General features: G+C 36.6%; 1 protein-coding gene across 1 annotated transcript in view; it reads right to left on the bottom strand.

Annotated features, from left to right (window-relative positions):
• Nucleotides 1-11395: 11395 nt before the first annotated feature.
• The window catches only part of LOC128737353 (mRNA-capping enzyme), a 123517-nt gene continuing 111736 nt past the window's right edge, over nt 11396-23176 (bottom strand). Inside the window, exons 6-7 of the mRNA XM_053831979.1 lie at nt 11790-11980; nt 11396-11733 (exon numbers count right to left, since the gene is read on the bottom strand). Of these exons, the coding sequence (XP_053687954.1) occupies nt 11651-11733; nt 11790-11980 (274 nt within the window). The 3' untranslated portion in view covers nt 11396-11650. The remainder of the gene's footprint in view (nt 11734-11789; nt 11981-23176) is intronic.

Raw genomic sequence — 23176 nt, 5'->3', positions numbered from 1 at the left:
TAGTAACCATTTTGTAACTATACATGTTACATATTGGTTATTGAGTAACTGTTAATGTAACCATATTTAGTTACATAAGTTGCACTATTTCGGTTACACAACTGTTATATTTTAGGTAACTGTAACCGAAGTTTTACATTAAAATTTGTCGCATATCAGCCGCTGCGACTCAATTGTGACAACGTGTGCTACTTGGGAATTCACCAAAGAAAAGATTTCTGCAATCTAAAATTCCCACATACCAAATTTGGTTCCATTTGCTTGATTAGTTCTTGAGATAAGAGGACATTTTCATTTGTATGGAAGCCCACCGTCTTAAAGGGAAGATGGGTCATAACTCGCTTTCTAAAGAGGAGAGGTGTCTCAATTCACCATAGAAAAAATCATGCCTCCAAAACCACTTACATGATAAATTTAGTACCATTTGCTTGATTATTTCTCGAGTTATGAGGAAATTTGTTTTTCATTTGTATAGGAGCCCCCCTCCTAAAGTGGAGAGGGGTCCTAATTCATCATAGAAAATATTCTTGCCTACAAAAACACCCACATGCTAAATTTGGTTCCATTTGCGTGATTAGTTCTAGAGTTATGAGGAAATTTGTATTTCGTTTGTATGGGAGCCCCCCCTCCTCCTAAAAAGGTAAGGGGTCCTAATTCATCATAGGAAAAATGGTTGCCTCAAAAAACACCCACATGCCAAATACGGATCCATTTGCTTGATTAGACGAATTATGAGGAAATTTGTATTTCATTTGTGTAGAAGCCCCCCCTCTTAAAGTGAGGAGGGGTCCTAATTCACCATAGAAAATATTTTTGCCTCCAAAAACCTCCACATGCCCAATTTTGGTTCTATTTGCTTGATTAGTTCTCGAGTTGAGCAAATTTGTAATTCATTTGTATGGGAGCCCCCCTCCTAAAGTGGGGAGGGGTTTCAATTCATCATAGAAAAAAATTTTGTCGCCAAAAACACCCACGTGCCAAATTGGGTTCCATTTGCTTGATTAGTTCTCGAGTTATGAGGAAATTTGTATTTCGTTTGTATAGGAGCCCCCCCCCCCTTTAAAGCTGGGAGGGTTCCTAATTCACCATAGAAAATTTTCTTGCCCTCAAAAACTTTCACACGCCAAATTTGGTTCCATTTGCTTGATTAGTTCTCGAGATAAGAGGACATTTTCATTCGTATGGAAGCCCACCCTCTTAAAGGGAAGATGGGTCATAACTCACTTTCTAAAGAGGAGAGGGGTCTCAATCCACCATAGAAAAAAATCTTGCCTCCAAAACCACTTACATGTCAAATTTAGTTACATTTGCTTGATTATTTCTCGAGTTATGAGGACATTTAGTTTTCATTTATATAGGAGCCTTCCCTCCTAAAGTGGTGGGGGGTCCTAATTCACCATAGAAAATATTCTTGCCTACAAAAACATCCTCATACTAAATTTGGTTCCATTTGCTTGATTAGTTATAGAGTTATGAGGAAGTTTGTATTTCGTTTGCATGGGAGCCCCCCCCCTCCTAAATAGGTAAGGGGTCCTAATTCATCATAGGAAAAATGGTTGCTCCAAAACGGACGGACGGACGGACGGACGGACGGACGGACGGACGGACGGACGGACGGACGGACGGACAGACAGACAGACAGACAGACAGACAGACAGACAGACAGACAGACAGACAGACAGACAGAAATCCTTCTTTATAGGTATAGATTGAACTATGATGCACGATATGGTGTGCACCATAAGCTAATAAAAAGCTAGATTTCTGCTTCTTTAAGTGCTCACTGGTTACTTGGGTAGTTTGTCTATCCACAGCTGCCGGTGTGGTTTTTTCCGCAGTCGAACTCTCTTCTTCAGGAAATCCTTTGAAAAGATCCGATGCATCAGCCTTCCTCAGCTGGGGTGGTGTACGTGCTGTATAGGGCTGTCGGTATTGGGCGCTTTTGGTGAAAACCGGTATTTCGGTATTGGCGTAGAAAATACCGGTATTGGCAGATTATTCGAAATCAATAGAAATATCGATGTTTTTCAGTAAATCTTTTTATTTTGAAACATTAGCTTCAGTATTGTTGCTTAGCAAAATAGAATTGAAGCAGATATAATCACGGGAATGACACTTCCAATACCAACCTGTACAAAAAAACGTAGCCAACATAGAGCGGGCCCAAGCTGACAGCTTCATAGATGGGCTCAAGCTGACAACCGAGTCGGATGTGTAAATTGTTAAATTTTCTTAGTTTTAGTTTGATTTTAGCCAAGGTTTTAGCATCACATAGCTAATGTTAGGCAGGCAATTGATGCGAAATACATGTAACTGTGAAAATGGTTAGTTAAATTCGTTTTGTGAGATCGCTTTGCGTTTGCCGCCTTTTTCATGTGAGCAACGAAAATGTGACGTCATATCAGCCCCCTGGATATAATACACTTAGCGATTTAATTCCCTTACTGTAGAATGAATTTTATTGCCAACACTTCCAACAATTGAAAAAACTTCCGCTTTCATCGATGTCTAGCGAACGGCTCTAAACACATCACGAACTTTCCTTTCATTTCTTCAAATTTATAGTAGGGAGACCCGCCTTAAATTATTTACAAAATATCCTGTATTGTTGCTTCCAGCATAATTAATGCCCCGGTCTCCTACAGCCTCTCAACAATTTTTTCTCCATCCCCAAACCGGAACTCCTGCAGAACGTCATCCTCTTCATCATCGTTCACAAATACCTTCTCTTCTCTGTTATCAATCCCACTATTCCAAGATAGTGGGATGCAGATTTCATCTCCTTGTGTGCAAATTCTTTCCTGGCAGACCCTTTGTTGGCAAGAATGCTCAAAACGCGCAAAGATCACCGTATTCTGATCAGAGCCCGGCATCGTCGAAACAAATAAATGAAGCTAACATTCCCTTACATTCGCTTCATATATGAACAATTAAGCTACTTGTTTCATTTGTTGAACAGAACGTTTCGAACAAGCTTCAGCTGAAGCTGCTGACTGTATCAAATGATGACGATTGACAGTCATGCACGATTTGTCGATGCTGAGTAGATTAATGTAGGAAATGTTACTCAAAATCAATTCAATTGCATTCAAAGTCTAGGCTGACCTTATTCTGAATATTTAATAGAGAAATACAAATGAAACTTTAAAACCGGTCGTCATGATGAAGTGAAAATTTTTTCAATGACGCTGATTAAAGTCAGTTATGAACCGAAGCGGCGCTGCTTCTGTTAAAACTGAAGCTTCATCACTTCATTGTTGAATAACAATTTACTAGTGTTGGGCACCGCTAATTCGCTAACCGAGCAATCGCGAAACGCTAATTAGGCTTCATAATTTATACTCAGACTAGCCGAATGGTTGCTGATCCGTAATTCCAAATGAAGTGCCGCTGTTAATTTTGAAATAATGAACTGTAGAGCATTTTATCCATTATTATAGGTTTTGATCTTAGTTTTATTAAGAAAGTAATAATTTGTACAGTGATAGATTACAATGCAAGTTGTTGTGATATGTTCAAAAATAAACTGACTGTTAATTTGCAGTTTGCGATTAGTGATTGGCGAAATTTCCTCGATTATCGAGCAAATTGAATTGGTTAGCAAATTAGCGGTGCCCAACACTGCAATTTAGTGACGTTTCTGAGCCCTGATCTTGTTTCCTAAATTCGTTACTTGAGAGCATCGAATAATTTGGTGGCTTTTGAATATCAAGTTGTTCAAAAATAAATTGAAACGCGACGTCTGGCTTATACCATGAAACATTTTTACACCAAAGTTACTCTACTGGGCCTTAAACGGGTTCAAGAGCTAAATAATTTGACCCACAATTGCACTCTCTTCATTGTTAGTAGTCGAAGAATCTCGTCGGCATTAACACCAAGTTGTTTTTCTAAGAGTTTTATAATCTTTTGTAAAATTTAGTTCTTATTCGAATAAGGAGTTGGAAAAAACAAGCAGATTAGAAAATACCGGAAATAGCGGTTTTTTGCCTTTTCAAAACCGGTATTTCGGTATCCAAAAATTGGCCGGTATTACCGGTTTCGGTACTACCGGTTAGACAGCCCTAGTGCTGTAGCCAGTTCGGTTCCTATCGGCGAATGATTTTTTTACACGTCCTCGGAAATTCACTCAGTAGTCGGATCCGACTTGAATCGAAGGACCAATGTTTGGTCGAAAATCAAAATTGGTGAACTGTATTTGGAGGATACTGAGGGTCGGACAACTTAGCAGACTGCTAAGCGGCTGAACGTGTAAAAACTTGTTCGTAGTCGTAGGTTTAACTTTATTCTCTTAATTAGTAACACTTTGAATGAAAGCTAAAACTGAACTGAACTGAACTGAATGGAATGGTGGTCGCACGCTATGTCCGAAGGTATTTATTATTTAACTTACATGCACCTCAGATTTCTCTTCACAGGATGTTAGTATTAATCAAAACAATTAATTTAGAGAAGGTCTTAAAATATTCTATCTTGGGTTTTTTGAAAAATTCAATTTTCAAGGTTATTTCGGGGTCATCCCCTCTCAAGAGATCATATCCAATGTAATCGACCACCTTTAATTTTAACCAAATTTGGTATAATGGCCTATTCCGACCCCACATTTTATTTCTCAAAGTTTTGTATGGATTGAACAATCCCCCTTGCAGTGACATGCAGTGAAAAATGAGTATTTTCGAAAATCTGAGAAAAATGGAGAAGCGTCACTGCAAGGGGGATTGATCAATCCGTACAAAACTTTGGGAAAATGAAAGAGGGGGCGGAATGAGCAATTATACCAAATTTGGTTGAAATCGGAGGTGGTCGAATACAATGGATATGATCAATTGTGAGGGGATGACCCCGAAATAACCTTGAAAATTGAATTTTTCAAAAAACCCAAGATAGAATATTTTAAGATCTTCTCTAAATTAATTATTTTGATTAATACTAATATCCTGTGAAGAGAAATCTGAGGTGCATGTAAGTTAAATAATAAATACCTTCGGACATAGCGTGGGTCGTCCTTTTATACGTGTCGATTTTCGTTCATCCTTTTCCTGTTCGTCCTTGTCTGGAGTGGGGCGCGCATGCGCAATTGGATGTACGTGCATGAGTGTGTGTGTGTGTGTGTGTGTGTGTTTTTTTTTTTTTTTATTTTTTTAACGAGTAGGGAAATCTGCTATCAGACACCTGAGAAGACAGCTCAGGAAGTGGGGTTTGGTATCCCGTGAAGATCGTGAAGATCCATACCCACTAAAACCCTACTCGAGTCTCCAGCCTCAATCCCCCCTGGAACCACCTTATCGGTATTACTTCAGGGAGGGGCTATTGTGCTTAACGCACGCTCTTAGATAACTACTGGACTATGGTAGTTAGGCTGTTTATTCGCCGTTGATCGGCTGTGTGTGTGTGTGTGTGTGTGTGTGTGTGTGTGTGTGTGTGTGTGTGTGTGTGTGTGTGTGTGTGTGTGTGTGTGTGTGTGTGTGTGTGTGTGTGTGTGTGTGTGTGTGTGTGTGTGTGTGTGTGTGTGTGTGTGTGTGTGTGTGTGTGTGTGTGTGTGTGTGTGTGTGTGTGTGTGTGTGTGTGTGTGTGTGTGTGTGTGTGTGTGTGTGTGTGTGTGTGTGTGTGTGTGTGTGTGTGTGTGTGTGTGTGTGTGTGTGTGTGTGTGTGTGTGTGTGTGTGTGTGTGTGTGTGTGTGTGTGTGTGTGTGTGTGTGTGTGTGTGTGTGTGTGTGTGTGTGTGTGTGTGTGTGTGTGTGTGTGTGTGTGTGTGTGTGTGTGTGTGTGTGTGTGTGTGTGTGTGTGTGTGTGTGTGTGTGTGTGTGTGTGTGTGTGTGTGTGTGTGTGTGTGTGTGTGTGTGTGTGTGTGTGTGTGTGTGTGTGTGTGTGTGTGTGTGTGTGTGTGTGTTCGCAATCCTTTTGGATGTTGGAATTTTCCATAGTCGAACAAGTCCGTTCGCGTTTCGTCTAATGCGATGTCGTTTTGTGCAAAGCAAATAAATTTTGCTAAGCTTGCGGGGAACGCAACAGACGGTTTGTTTACATTCTCCGCACAATGTTTTCTCCATTCTGTTTTGTTCCAACTAATTGGCGTGACTGGCAGTTGAAATTTAACGAAGAATAGATCTACAACAATAGCTGCCTGCCAAATGTAACTGCAGAGATGGCACGAATCGCAAAACTAAAATCGTCCGTACACGGGATAAACAAATGATTTTGATAAAACTCCACAACGATCGAATCAAGCGATATATCCAATTAAATATTTGCGCGAAAAAAGCGATTCGAATGAAATTATCACTTAAAAACTCGGAAATTTGATAGCGAGAAATTAAAACCGTTTTACTCAAACTTAACGAAACTATATGTTGAGACAATGTATGATGAAGGTTTGTCACTATTGCATGGAAGTTAGGACAAAGACAAGTTATCGTAGCAGTTTATTGTGAATACAGAAGTTTCATGACAACTATGTTGTTGCCTGCGAAAAAGACACACTGCTGTATGCAATACGTATTGTACGCAACAAAAGCCATCCTAATCATGTCACACTGTGTCGGCAGCGGCAGTGTTTGGTAGTTACCAAGGTAACTTTTGTACGCCAGACTTTAGGTCAAAGCAAGCTGGTCGAAAGTTGTCCTGCTTGCTGGTGTGAAGAGACATTCATTTGTCCTAATATTTTGTTATCGTGATACATTCTGGTGGCTACGTGTGTTTGTTTTATAGGCAGAGAATAACTGATTTATCGCTCTTCGTTTTTGTCGGTTATTTCTGTGTATGAACAATACTTCTTTGATTTCTTGCAGTTCATACAAAAATAACGCCCAGGCAGCAAGGTCAAAGTTGAAATTTTCAGCGTTTTGAACACGCAGTTGCTGAGACTTCAGGGTTGGCTCGTTACAACAAACTTTTACTGATCACCCCTCGCGAAGTTCAAAATTTTGTTCCCTTCAAGAGAGGGCCTAATTCTAGACAGCTGAAGATTTTTCTTAAATATTGACAAAATCATAGCTTTCTAAATAAAAGGGTTTAGAATATAAATTCATCGGACGTGATTTTATTTATTCAAATGTTTAAATTTAAATAGCAAGAATTAGGCATTGTTTTCAATATAAAATAGGTATAAAACAGAAGCAGACTTAAGAACTAGTGCTTCAACCCTACTAGATCGCTACTGTCGCTATTCACTAACAAAATAGATCCAATCAATTCATAGAAATAACTCTGAAATCTATTGAGGATTTAATGTATACAATGTTACTACTCTGATAAATGTTACATACAACGAGCATGTATACATGAAGAATCGTATTGTTACATGCATGGATACATGCTACTATCGCTACAAAAAGACACGTAGTTCTACGTCATCTATGCAACCCTGTCTTGTACACAAGTCTTTGATATTTTCCTGAATGAAATAATTTATAATTTCCATATGTTACGAAAGAAAATAAACCACAAAACAATCCTCGCATATATCACTAACTGGTGTTAAATTTTTAAAACATGTCATTTACTGCAAAAATTCGTCACACACCCTGTAGTGTGTTGTCCTATCATTTTGCAATTTTCATCGGTCCTGGTCAATAACGGAGTAGCAGTACACGGGTAGTCCTATACTTATACAATTACTTTAAGGCCGAAGCAGCGCAAGCATCAAACAGCGTTGGTGCGATCGAGAAAGATAGCATTTTGAAAATCTCTAATATTTCCTAAACAACGCTACAACATAGTTTTTCGAACACATCATTGCACAGTGGTCCAGAAACGAAAGTTAAGTGGAAACTTACTTTTGCGGCTAAGCGTTTTATAATAGCTCCCTATAATGTTCAGCAAAGTTGTTCAACTCTAAAAGACAATTAATGCGAAATCAACGACTAAGTTCCAGTTTGGCTTGTAAACACATAATCCATAATAACTTTTTATAAGAAAGAGATAGAAGAATAATTTTTTCGACAAAGTTGTAGCTAAAGATTATATAAGTAACTTTGCCAAAGACATACTAGGCGTATTTTTAGGCATTTCTAACTTACAGGGTGTTTTACAACAAGATTTCTTCAAATGCAGTGGTTTCATTGCATCATAATGTTTTACAAATTTGGATATCTTATCAAAAGACATATTTTTGTAGAACATTGTATGTTGAAAACTCATACGTATAACGAGTTCTAACGTTTTTCCTGTGTTTTTTTAGTCTTTTTTGGAATAGAATATCTCAAAAAGGGACAAACGAAAAAAATCAAACTTGGCCGTTTCTGAAAGCTTGGAGTTTTATCTCAAGCATATGTAAAAATAAAAAACTGGTTTTTTCTCTAACTCGAGTAATTTCAATTTAATTATTTCATGTTTGACCATTTTCTACTATGCAGTATTTTCCAATATCTTCTTGAAGACGATTAAAGTCAACATGTCAATAGTAAAAAAGAAATTTGTTGTATCTTGACACAATTTCTTCTGATTGTCACGTAAAATAGTCTTCGAACTCCAGATATGACATCAGTTTTCTATCAGCACCAGCTGTTTTTGATAAATATCTATCTTTCAATTTTCATTATTTTGCAAATATGCTCAATCTACCATCAATAATGTTTTAAAATTAATTTTCAATAAAAAAGCAAAAAATATTGGTTATTTCATACGTAATATTGTTAACTGTTATTTTAGTTTTGTCATTTTTTAATCGCAGGTAAGTATATCAAAACAGGTAATGAGGTAAAAGAGAAAAAAACCTACAGATCCTTTTCGAACTTCAACCACCTTATATCAGTATATCGTTGATTTCGAAAACAAAAAGGGGAGTCATTTATTTGAGAGATTCAATAAATGTTTTGTTTTCGAAATATTTTATTATTGTTAGTAATATAATAATTTATTATATTAATAGTTGGTTTGCGCTTGGTGGAAGCTCCAGAGTACGAGTACAATACGAACGATTTTGTATTGCAATGACTGGATCGGACGACAGCAGGGGGCGTTTGAACACATCCTCCAAATTGGCAATCCGGTTAAATTTTCTGACGTGAAATTCCCTGAACTTACAAATACATTTATTTCGCGTTTCCTGTACCTCTTCGCTTAATAACCCTATGAGTTGAGCCGTGGCCTTAATAATATCTGCACCGTGTACTAGCATTTTATTAACGGTTGGCGATATAGCTAATATGGAATTGAATGGGAAATAATCTCCTAAACTACCGAATTACTTTCACGAACATTTTAGATACTAATTTGAAATAACAGTAACGGTACCCTCAAATCTTTTGACAAAAAACTCCAGGACTCTAATAGGATTTGCATGAAAATGTTCCTCCTTTTTTACTACGATCATAGTCATGTTCCTGTTCCTGAATACGTATAAGACATCAATTTTGAAGACTTCTCAGCTTTCTGACACTAAAGTAATTTAAAAGATTGCTTTAGACTAGAATCAGAAATATCAATATAAAATTTAATTTCATGTGCATATATCCAAGTGAAGATTTCCATGACTATTTGTAAAATAATGAAAATTGTAAGATATTTATCAAAAACAGCTGGTGCTGAGTTCCATTTGCAGAGAGGACGATACGACAGTGATTATTTGAAATCCAGGATAACTGCTAACCAGAGTACAGTAGTTCTGTGGAGACCAAGGCCCTTCACTCTAAACCACCGTCGAACTAACTACGCGCGCAATGAACCAGCCTGCCGCTGTATGCAGCTAATGAACAATTTTAGAAACATACTAAACTTAAACATGTCGACTGATACTATTAAGAAAAAACTTTCTGACTATTTCTGAGAGATCAATTACATGTACACTAATACCACTGCGTTTTATTTTATTTTGTATTTGGTATTATAATTTATATTTATATGTATGGATTGCATGACGGGAGAAGTCCATATTTCTTGACAATAAACAATTGTAAAAACTACCGTTATAACAACTTATTTGATGAATATTTCAGCAGTGGTTCGAAAACTAGCACAAGGTCGAAAAACCAGATCTCTTAACTTATCCGGAGTTCGAAGAGTATTTTACGTGACAATCAGAAGAAATTGTATCATGGTACGAAAACTTTCTTTTTTACTATTTACATGTTCAAGAAGATATTAGAAAATACTGCATAGTAGAAAATGGTCAAACATGAAATAATTAAACTGAAATTACTCGAGTTAGAGAAAAAACCAGTTTTTTATTTTCACACATGCTTGAGATAAAACTCCAAGCTTTCAGAAACGGCCAAGTTTGATTTTTTTCGTTTGCCCCTTTTTGAGATATTCTATTCCAAAAAAGACTAAAAAAACACAGGAAAAACGTTAGAACTCGTTATACGTATGAGTTTTAAACATACAATGTTCTTCAAAAATATGTCTTTCGATAAGATAACCAACTTTGTAAGACATTATGATGCAATAAAACCATTGCATTTGAAGAAATCAGAGAAAAAGTGATTTTTGAGAGGTCTTTTTATAAAACACCATGTAAGTTATAAACGCCTAGAAATACGCCTACTATGTCTTTGGCAAAGTTACTTATATAATCTTTAGCTACAACTTTGTTGAAAAAATTATCCTTCTATCTCTTTCTTATAAAAAGTTATTATAAATTATGTGTTCACAAGCCAAACTGGAACTTAGTCGTTGATTTCGCATTAATTGTCTATTAGAGTTGTACAACTTTGCTGAACATTATAGGGAGCTATTTTGAACCACAAAAAACTTTCCACTTAATTTTCGCTGCTGGACCACTGTGCATTGTGTGTAAAACCCGTACCTGATATGATATATCACTACAGTTGAGTATTCAAAACCAGGCTTCATTCTTGGTTTTTTGCTCAGTAGATGCTCAATTGACTATAGCGCTTCAACTAACCAGAATTCGAAAAAGTAGTGTAAAGGGCGATTGTAGAGCTTATTATTATCTACATTATTGTTGAAGAAAGTATAGTTTTATCTTCTGTATTTACGGCGCTATGGGGCTGCTACACCGTTGGTAGCAAAAAGAGCGCTCATTTGGCTACCAACGGGGTAGCAATCGCATAACGCCGTAAATACAAAAGATAAAACCATACTTTCTTCAACAATAATGTAGACAATAATATACTCTACAATCGCCCTTTACACTACTTTTTCGAATTCTGTTTAGTTGAAGTGCTATAGTCAATTGAGCATCTACTGAGCAAAAAACCGAGAATGAAGCCTGTTCAAAACCATCTAATAAAAGCGCACTCTCATTGAAAATTTTGCTTCGTCTTTTTTCTCTCTCTAGTGCGCTGTCTTGGCCTCAACCTTTTGGTTATAGTACAAAGGTTATACAACAAAGGGAAGAAGTTCATTCGTTACGTTGACTGTGATGTTGTTATATGGCCAACGTGCCTTCCTACCTTGATCGCTGTGGTCTATTTAGAATTGACACCTCAGATCGCAGAAAACAAATTGCTCTTTTTACTGCACTCTTTTTTCGTATTCTTTCTTTTTAATTTTTAATTTGTCTACGAAAGTCAACTATTGAGTGGCATAATCTTGTTTTAAATAAGTATCTTGTATAAACGCTTCTGAACGCTCAAACATATTTATTGTTCGTTGACTTCATCAATAATATTTACAATATGCATTCGCGGGATTTACTAATATATGCATGATTCGTGAGATATTCATAAAACACTGACGGGAAAGATGTTCTACGCTTCCTTATATCTGTGAATATCGATGAAATTGAGAAGAATGTCTGTAGTTACAGGATAGCGAATACTATGAAATACACCTGCAAAATATGTTTATTTTCTTGAAATTGTAATACATGAATTAAAATATACGTACTTTTGGCCGTGTCATAGCTGTTTGGGAACGATTTATCGGTTCGTTCTCTCATGAAAACCCATTTATTATCTTCAAATTTACATTCAATAATCCTGTTATTTAGTGCACTGACTTCCTTTGTCAATTTCATTTGGCCAAAGGGTATATCCAGCCCTCCTACATACAAAAGCGCTATTTTTTTGTGAACCATTCTGAAATATGTGAAAAAAGATTGTTACCTATACCGTATTACAGAGATCAAAAAATCTATAGATATAAATGTCAATGTTTGACCATAACTCCGGGACACCTTGACCGTTCTCTAGCAAACTTGGCGAACGTGATTTTCAACACGTCAGCATAGAGATTAACAAAAGGAGGAAAATGCAGAAGAAGGTGGAAGGTCCTGGTAAGATATAGATGATTTGGGGTAAAAAATCGAAATATCTGTGCTAGGTATGAAATGGGGAAGGCAAATGAGGAAGCGTCCAACATAGCTCCAGCCATCCCAAGCCCCTACACACTTAAAAAAAAGCACCGAGTTCGGCAAAATTTTGCCGAAATCTCAACAGCCGAACGTTCGGTAAAAATGTCGATGGTGTATTTCGACGTTTCGGATCTTTATAAACGTTTGACAACATAAAAAATTTTACCGAACGGTCGGCTGTTGAGATTTTGGCAAAATTTTGCCGAACTCGGTGCTTTTTTTAAGTGTGTACCTAGCGCCTCCACGTGGCCTTACCCGGTGATGCTCTATTAAGTAGCCAAGCTAGGAGGTGCGATGATGGGTGGTTCCCGGCTGCCTAATCTCAAAACTGCGGGTTTGGATGACGGCTGAGCCACACGACCTTGTTAGTAGGTAAGCTTAACATAAGTTATTTTAATTATTTGTTTCGTTTTAGCTCATGGAGCAAGCACCTCCTACTGTACAGTGAGAACTCGGGCCGAAGAAAGTTTAAATAATGCTCATGGATACCAGAAGAAAAATTAAATTAATAATGTAAACTCAAATGATGCAACTCTATTCCATTCGAAGGAAACTGGTGAGATTGTTTTACCGTTGTTCATATATCTTCATATAATGTATATGGGTCATTGCATCTCAAACGTACACAAGGTTTGGATTCGACCATCAGCGATTTCAACCAAAGTTGGCATAATTGTTCATTTCGACCCTACAACCAATTTCCCAAAACATTGTGCCGATTGATCAATTCCCCTAGCAGTGACACTACTTCCTTTTTTACAGATTTTCAAAAAAAAGTCATTTTTCGGGTTCAAATATCTCTGAAACAGTTTGATGTGAAGACATGCCAATATACATTTTCTATTGATTTTTGACCGCGCAATCGAATGATGTTATCAGTTTTTTTCTAATTTGTCAAAATCATACACACCTAAAATTAAAAAGAAGAAAACTTATCCAATTTATTTCTACTATGTGTATTTTATTCACGACAGATACGTATTTCGCCTACGACTTGCAGGCTTCCTCAGTGTCTGTTTTCGAACTCACATAGTAGAATTAAATTGGATAAGTTTTCTTCTTTTTAATTTTAGGTTTCGTATTCTACTAAGACGCTCCAAAAACTTCAGAAAATCATACATTTTTTGCGATTTAAAACGAAAAATGCGAATATCTCAAAACACCCCCAATTTTATTTTCAAACAAATATGCTCAAAATATTCGCTAGAAAATTCTACACAACAATCACTTAACTAGAAAAAACAATACTGGTAGTTTGGGAGACATGGAGTTTTGAATATCTGGGGCATGCGTAATTTTAACTGAATTGTGAGCGAAAGTATGTTTAAACACGTCTACCTGAAGTTTCCGGGCATTTTCATGACTAAATAATGTATTTTAATGAAAAAGATGCATTTTAAACATAAAATAGCATAGTAAATTTTGATGTTCTGAATACTTTTATATATATTTAAACTAGCTGACCCGACAAACTTCGTATTGCCACAAATTAAACGGTGTAGTACATAAATCGTGAATCTCGGATGAACTTTGTCACAATCTCGAGTTTTGCAAGTTTCTGAGGAGTTCATGGGTATTTTAATATACAAATTTTCCTCACAGTAAAGTAGAAAACAACTCCCCCTATCGCTCAGTCTGATAAAATAAAGCGGATAGCATTTAAATATTCGCCATCATTACAAACCATTTCGCCGAATACCATTTTGCGGAACACCAATTCTCGGTTGACCATAACGCGGAATATAGAATTTCGCAGAATACCAATTCGCGAAAAACCTTACGCGGGATGTACCATTTCACGGAAAATTTTTTCGTAGAAAGTATCACTTCGCAGGGGTGACCCAACTGAAGGAAAGTAATAGAGGTCAGTAGATCTAGGAAAATAAATAAACCTAGATAGAGGTGATCTCTACCGGGGGCTGCTCCCCACAGTGGCCGGCGCTTCCGACGGCAAGTCGCTGGCAACACTCGCGGCCTGTGGCCGTCTCGCGCTGAATTATCTAATGTTACGATTGATAATTTTTGGTGGTCTTGTTATTGATTAATGTTTTATGAAACAGTCTAAAATTTCTCGAGTTCGATTAGTTTTTGAGTCACGCAAAAATTTCTGTTTTATTTGTATGATAGTCCTTATCCCCCTACCACAGGGGTGAGGGGTCTCAAACCATCATTGAAAAACTTCCTACCTCCAAAACCCCCACATGACAAATTTGGTTCCATTTGCTTGATTACTTTTCGAGTTATAAGGAAATTTGTATTTCAATTGTACAGGAGTCCCTCCTCCTGAAGCGGGGAGAGGTTTCAATTCACCATAGAAAACATTCTTGTCTCCAAAAACACCCACATGTCATATTTTGTTCCATTTGCTTGATTAGTTCTCGAGTTATGAGGAAATTTGTATTTCATTTGTATGGGAGCCCCCCTCCTAAAAAGGTAAGGGGTCCTAATTCATCATAGAAAAATTTCATGATTCCAAAAACTCCCACATGCCAAATAAGGTTCCATTTGATTAATTAGTTTTCGAGTTATGAGGAAATTTGTATTTCATTTGTATGGGAGCCCCCCCTGCTAAATTGGGGAGGGGTCTCAATTCAACATAGAAAATATTCTTGTCCCAAAAAACACCCACATGTAAAATTTTGTTCCATTTGCTTGATTAGTTCTCGAGTTATGCAGAAATTTGTGTTTCATTTGTCGACTAACATTTGAAAAGGGCGGATAAGCCAACTGTCAAAAACAGAACGAGTGAAAGTTCATTTTCCTATGCTGCTCCAGCAAAAAATAACTCTCACTCGTTCTGTTTGACAGTTTCAAATGTTGGTCGACACGAATTAAACTTTTTATATTATTCATTCAGTTGATATTCCTTGTCTGGATCCGATAGAGCTGCCTTTTATAAGAACCATTCACATATTACGTAACACAATTAGTGAGCGGGAGTTGTGCAACAACGCATTACACGTCGTATATCCATTATGTAAAATCGCGTCACGAAATATAGCGCGGGAGTTAAAAATCATCGATATCTTGAAAACGTAATATATGAATGTTCATTACGTTTTAGGTGATCGTAATTAGACACTATCATATTACTGGTCGATTTCTCTCAGTAAGGATATTTTCTTTTTGGCCTCTTCTATGCCCATTTACAGTATATCCGGAGAAAAACTGGCGTATTTCCGACTTACCGAAAGTATCTTACACTCTTCAGGTGAGCTTTAGTATTGCTTGATGCAAAATTAAATGATAACTTGCCTCGTGAAGTTAACGGAACACGGCTTTTTATATCTACCAGCTGTTGCAAGTTACCCCGTTGAAGTACTTGTTTTACGAATAATGTGGTAAGACGCAGGATAAACAAAACTAGTTATCATAAATCAATTATTTTGTTTCCTTATTATTCATTTTACTATAAAAAATGTATGGTAGGCTTCTTTTGTTTGAAGTGCTTATGGGCGACACAAACGTTTTACAGACGAAAAATTGACGATGATTTTGACATCATCTTGTAGGATTTTTTCAAAATCACCAAAACAGCAGAAAATCAACATAACAGTATCTAAGGCTTCTTTAAACTATTAACAACAAGATTCAGTGACTGATATAGATTAAAAATTGAAATAACAAATCAAAAAGTACAATAAATTGGATCGAAATAGCGTTGTTGCATGTTACCCCGCTGTTGCAAGTTACCCCGTTTGACGGTAATTCAGCAAATCTGTAACTGGAATTGAAACAATAAAGTGTTGTGGTTATTATAGCGTAACTATCACATATGAGTAGCTCTATTGGGCATGGTAGAACAAACAGATCATAATCGTATATTCGAGCTATTAAACAATGGTTATTGTTTAATTACGTCTCGCTAGAATTGGATACAACAACATATTCAACTACATTTCATTACAATAATGCTTTACAGCGTAAATGCTCACGATCTGTGTTTTATATAAATTATAAAATCGCCCGTTGTGATCTGATTTTGTTACGCTGTTTTTGGATGAACCATTCGTACAAATTTTGTTTTTGATTGCTTCTTGTCATGCTTTAACATTTCTGTATATTAACTTACACAATTTTCTGTTATTTTATGTTTTACCTTTGTTATACTGTAACAAAGGATTAAAAATTGGTCGAAAAACACGAAGTTAATCTGAGGCCCGAGTCACATTTACCAATCGATAAGGTTCGACGAATTGAGCAATGTCTGTGTGTGTGTGTGTGTGTGTGTGTGTGTGTGTGTGTGTGTGTGTGTGTGTGTGTGTGTGCGTGTGTGTGCGTGTGTGTGTGCGTGTGTGTGTGCGTGTATGTGTGTATATGTGACGCTTGACTTTAGTCGCTTATTTGAAAGGCGTTATCACCTTGTGGATCACTATTGAATTGTTTTGCGGTCCGACATTTTGTTTAAAAGTTATAAGCAAAAATGCAAATAAGCAAATTTTTTTAGAGAGTTTTATCAAAAACAATCAAGCGGTTCAAAAGTTATGCTTTTTTTTCAAGGTGTCAATTAGTCGAACGTTTCTCAGAGATGGCCAAACCGATTTATGCGCTATTAGTCTCATTTGGTAGGTAATATAGCCTCATAGATCAATATTGATTTGTTTTTTGATTGGATGTTTAATTTGAACGTTATGAGCAGTCGTGCACAGCATAATAAAAGTTACAATTATTTATAACGGTTTTAACCAGACGATTAATCAGATTTCAATTATTTTAGTATCAAACAGGAGGCCTTAACGCTGTGAACATATCTGCTAAATCTTATTGGAATTGGCCTTACCAGTCAAAAGTTATTTGAAAAACATTGATGAAATGATTTAAGCAAACTTTACTGATATGAACCAAATAGAAAAAAACGCGATCATGTGCTCTAGCGTAAAAATGCTTATTTTCCCAGGTGGTGTGTCTTTGGAAAAGTTCATTTAAAAAATCTGACGCAACTTTTTACACTATTAGGGTGACCGTAAATCTACCTATTAGGGTGATACAAAATTTTGTTTTTTATAAATGCGTCCAAAAAAGTACAGTGTCTCCACAAAAGTTATAGAACACAGTAAAATAAGCAACTTTACGGTACATAGTAACCAGTGCTGTTAATATTCATCAGCATAATGTTTAAACTTCTGGATTATCAGTCTACCTTGCATTGAAAATCTGCTTGCTTTGATCAAACGCACATAATAACTATATGCAGCAAGCATGAACTTCATGCAAGAGAATATAGAATATCAGCGCCCTGTGATATTGTAACAAACTGATATTCACGTTTGAGCAGTGAAAATCAATAAAAAAAAATTTATGTTGTGGTTTAGCATCTATTGCGTTCAGCTGTTGGACATAAGATTTTTCTTTTCATTAACAGCATTTAAAATTGTTTTTTGCCTAAAGTGAATATCATCTTCTCGATTTGAAAATCACTTTCTCTTATTCTATTTTCACGATATATTGAACTTGTATACTGTGATGAAAATCACTGTGCAGTTGTACATACGAAACTCAGAGGCATAAAAAACAATGTATGCTGAGAAAAAAGATTTTCTGTTTTGTTGGAAATTCGGTGATAATTTAAGGCCCTGATAGTAACTATCTATCTCTTACTGGTTGCGAAGTGTAACGATTTTTTTAAAAATGCAGCGAAAATTAAAAAGTTGAGATATCGAAAAGCGGCTACGTCACAATTTAGATAAGTAATTTTTACACGTCAAAAAAATTCACCCAAATCGATCCTCTAGATACTGCGATACACGCACAGTCGCTGAAAACATATGATTTCGAGGAGAGCGCGTTTAAACTATAGTGCAGCACTGCACTTCCCTTCAAGTGATCCAACAGTTTTACTGTAAATTCTCAACGAGACCACGTACCGAAAAATACTATGGGCTTAACATTTCTAAAGAGAAAAGCCTTCCGAAAATCCAAAACAAACAAGTTTTTCGACTTTCCAGTGAGGGTCCCCCTTAAATATCAATCCTGCCCAAGAACTTCGCACACGATTTTTTGATTGCTTTCAAGTATTCAAGTATCAAGTGAAAATATCACAATAAACATCTGCTTTTAAAAAATGCCTGGACCGATTTGACTGAATAACTAACAAACGCAGAGTTTTGTGGCCTAGAAGAATTCTATTGAACAGAATTTGGATCGGATGTACGGTTCCGAAGATATGTCCGGAACAATACGTCCGGGAATGTTCCGGACCGGGGACCAGTTTCTGAATTGAGCTAAAGTACAACATATGACATCTCTAAGTACTCAAAATTGCAAAAGTAGGTCATTTGTCGACATATAAAGTGTCCAGGGTTACATTGGCCACATTCTAGGAACGTTCCGAATACATCCAGGAAAACGAACAGTTACTCACTTAAACCAAACCCCAGAATGTCACCCCGCTATTAACTCAAAATAACAAATTATACAGGTATACCTCCATAGTACGTACCCTTGTTAGTACGTACCCTCGTTAGTACGTACCCTCCATAATACGTACATTTTGCCGCGATAGTAGGGTAAGGAACGAGTTAAGCAGTGTTACCTATTTTAATCAGTTGAACATAAATGATCCGAAAATGCACTTTTTTACCGTTGTTATACTATATAACAAAGGTTTAGAAATTGGTCGAAAAACGCGAAATAGAACCAAGGCCCGGAGGGCCAAGTGTCATATACCAATCGATAGGGTTCGACGAATTGAGCAATGTCTGTATGTGTGTGTGTGTGTGTGTATGTATGTGTGTGCAGCTCATTTTCTATCGCCTGTTTCTCGGAGATGGCTGAACCGATTTATCTGCTATTACTTTTGTTTGAAAGGTATTTATGCCTAGTATATCACCATTCAGTTGTTTCGTGGTACGACGTTTCGTTTAAAAGTTATAGGCAAAAATGTGAAAACTACGTGACACGGTTTTTTCCGGAACTACACAACCAATTTTAATAATCTTAGTACCAAATGAAAGCTCTTGCTATCGCCAAACTTTCTACCAAGTTTCACCGAAAACAAATATGCAGTTTAAAAGTTACGCTTAAAAAACCAGTTTTGACAAGGTCCAAATGATCGCCTGTTTCTCAGAGATGGCCAAACCGATTTATGCGCTATTAGTTTCATTTGAAAGGTAATATAGCCGGATAGATCACTATTGAATTGTTTTTTTATTGGACGTTTAGTTTGAAAGTTATGAGCAACCGTATACACCACACTAAAATTAGCTATAATTTATAATGATTTTAACCAAGTTAATTTGCCTAATTTCAATTATTTTAATGTCAAACGAGAGGTTTTGACACTACGAATATATATGCAAAACTTCGCAAGAATTGGTTTTTCCGGTCAAAAGATATTAACCCTCGAACACTCGCGCTAACTTTTGTAACACAGTTACTCGCGCGCACAATAGCCCAAAACCAAAGAAAACGTGCGCGCTAGATTTTTGACTAGGAAAACTTGGTTTTAAGTTTATCAAACCTTTGGAAGAGTGTTTTGAAATTAAATGCTCTATCGTCTGGTAGCATTTAAATTTTGGCTAATCCCCCTAAAAGTAAAATAAAAAAAATATTTTTGTTCAGTTTCAATATAACACATTAATGTGTTCTGCAAAGTCTTAGAGCATATTATTACAAGAAATTTTGCTGAAGACAGTAACCTTCTATCTCTTTAGCGAAGATAGAGAATTTTATTTATTTTAAAGATTTGAAGAGATTTATTTTAAATGCACATGTAAAATCAGTTTTTCTATTTTAGCTCTTTTTGTAATTGTTGTATGACTTTTTCATGTATTACTCGACAACCACACTTGCACAGTCATGGTCCTTGTTGATTTTTCTCTCGCATTTAACTGCGTAGATCATCAGATTCTTGGGACTAAACTTCACAATGAGTTCCTTTTCTCGGATGCAGCATGCGATCTGGTGGCTTCATTCTTGGAACGCAGAAAGCAATCGGTCCGCCTGGGTGGAATCCTATCAGAGGAGCGAGATGTTCACGATGGAACTCCCCAGGGGTCTTGTCTGAGCGCGATTCTTTTTAGCTTGTACATAAACAGCCTGCCATCGACGTTAAAATGCAGCTACCATCTATACGCTGATGATTTGCAGGTCTATTTTTCTGGTCCAGCCTCGGATGTGGACAGACTTGTACGAGCCATCAACACAGACCTCAAAGCCATTGTGCACTGGGCCGATGCAAACCGGTTGGCCCCTAATCCAAAGAAAACTCAAGCCATCATCTTCAGTAAGACTGGGCCAATACTACCACAAACCAGCATTAGTTTTTGTGGTGAAATAGTGCCACTCTCTAATGAAGTAACGAACCTTGGACTTAAACTAGATCGCAGTTTGACTTGGGCTCATCAAGTGAACGACGTCGCACAGTGCGTTGAACCATAGACAAAAATCGTTTTTCACTTTATTTTAATCGGGTATACTAAGTATTTAGAATTGTTTATAGATGCCTTCTGCTATATAAAGAAGTATTAGTTTGCTTGGGAAAGCGCCACAACTACTATTACAAGCGTTCAAACTGTCAAGTTGCCGAGTGGATTTTACTTACAAATTTTGCTTTCATTTTGAAGGTTATTCATCACGCTCGCAAAAATTTCATAGTTTGTGTAACCAAAATCTTTAAAATGGAGAATAACAATCAAGGTTAGTATAATAAATTTTGGTTATAGAAGGAATTCATTTTGACTTCACTCCTAAAAAATCGCCCCATAGAAACGACATGGATATTGTCCTTCAAAAAACAGAACTCCAACTTTGATTACTGATTTAAAAAATGTTCCACCGACTTCCAAGCTAAAATATACACAGAATAATTGTTCAGAGTGTCCTCTACAAGATCGAACAGGTTTTAGCTGCAACTACCTGCAACTCTGCAAGATATTTCAATATTTGTAGATCAACGTCAAGCACTGATAAACCTTCAGATTTCCGTTGATTCTACTATATTATGTTATCCCTGTTAAAAGAAACCACTGTTTATGAAGTTTTGTGCTATTACTATTCAAAATTAAACTCAAAGCGATTTTATTTCATATAGCGAGTAAATATTTCTTCAAAAAAAAATTAATAAACTTAATACCGGCTGCCGTGTTTTCCCGTTTTTCGGGTTGATAATTATGACGAATAATCAATGATAACGATTTTCCTGCTGGAAATTCGTTTCGTGGATCTAATTAAAAGGTTTTCAAAAATTGCCCAACAAAAACAAAACGTCGAGCTGCAGACTTTGTTTCAACTTATACCACGGAAAATTATTACTTACTTTCACGTTACGGCTGAGAATGGTAAACAAGGCTTAAGTATTACTTAAACACTAGCTCTGTTCACAGATATAGATTTGTTAGTGCAAAAGTATATTTTACTTAGAAATGCCCAAACGTCTTCCATAAACATAGCTTTCCAAGCTTTCATGCACAAAAGAAAAACTTTTCGATTACCGAAATTGCAGCCAAGGTTGATCTTCGAGTGCTGCTTAACCTAACACTAGATGGCTTTGCTGAATTTACCAAAGTATTTCTAGTACAAATGCCACTTTCACAAACAACTTTGGTAGTTTTATAATCGACGGCAACCCATATAATGATGAAAAACTTTTACAATGCTTGCGAAAAAATTTGGCGTTTGAGACATTTTTGTTATTATGTAAATATTTTGAGACATTTAAGCAAATACTAGCTTCGATTATCACAACTACTTTTTTCATTACACTAGCTTGATAAAAAGTCTAAAATCAGCAGTTTTGATTTTTGTCCCGCAGTCCCATACGTTCAACGCACTGTGCGTCGTCATGAAAACCTACAACGTTCTACGCACGTTTCGCCGTTTTTCCGCGGTGCTTTCACTGCAGACACGATGTAAGCTGGTGAGAGCGGTGGTAATGCTCATCTTCACGTATGGCGATATTGTATACTATCCTGGACTGTCAGCAACCCTAAAAGATCAATTGCAACGATGTTTCAAATCAGCTGTACGATTTGTCTACAAGCTGCAGCGACGAGACACAACCGCAGCTGTTCGAAATTCTATCCTCGGAGTCGATTTACCTTCTAACTATCGACTTAGAATCTGTTGCTTCATACGACAGGCCTACTACGGTAACCAACCTGGCTATATTCAACAGCATCTGCAACCCGGGCAGCAACAACGAACGCGATGTCTCATCATTCCCAGGCATACAACAAGCAGTGGAAAAAGCGTACTCATATACGGAGCCACGTGCTGGAATGGTCTCCCAATAGACGCTAAATTAAAGCCAACTCTGTCTGCCTTCAAAAACTGTACAAAAAGACTAGTTTAATGATTGTTTAATGTTAGTGCTTACTTATTAAGAATAATATTTATCTAATTTGTATGTTCTATTTAGTCACATTGTACCTATTTTCCTTGATGTATTTTCCTTGACCTGATACAAAAGTTTCAAACTAACAGGCTACCGTAAGAAATAAACAAACAAATTACAAATTACAAAATTACAAAGTTGTACAAATAGTAAAAATACACAATTTTACTGAATGTAGTATACCTCTATGTCTGCTTGTTTAGGATCTGTTGAACTTTGATTATAAAAAACACCCTAATTTTGACTCCGAATTATTCGACTACTAACAGACGGCTACATTTTAAACATTTTACATTTGCTGATAGTTTTGCTCCATACAGACACCATTTTTCTATATGAAGAAACGAGATAAAATGCCAGTTGGGGCCAATTGCGGTACACCTCACATGCTGCTTGCATCGTTTCTGTGATTTTCGGTCGGTTTATGCTGATCTGTATTCCTAACAATTTAAAGTATTAATGCATCGAATATTTCTGACATTTTGCTCATAACAAGTTTATTGAAGAATATATGTTAGTTAAACAATGATTTGTAACTATATAACAATATGGCATTCAAAAACCTACACATGTTGTACAAAATACAGC

Source organism: Sabethes cyaneus, chromosome 1, assembly GCF_943734655.1.
Source record: "Sabethes cyaneus chromosome 1, idSabCyanKW18_F2, whole genome shotgun sequence".
Classification (NCBI taxonomy): domain Eukaryota; kingdom Metazoa; phylum Arthropoda; class Insecta; order Diptera; family Culicidae; genus Sabethes; species Sabethes cyaneus.
This window is presented reverse-complemented; position numbering and strand designations above follow the sequence as displayed.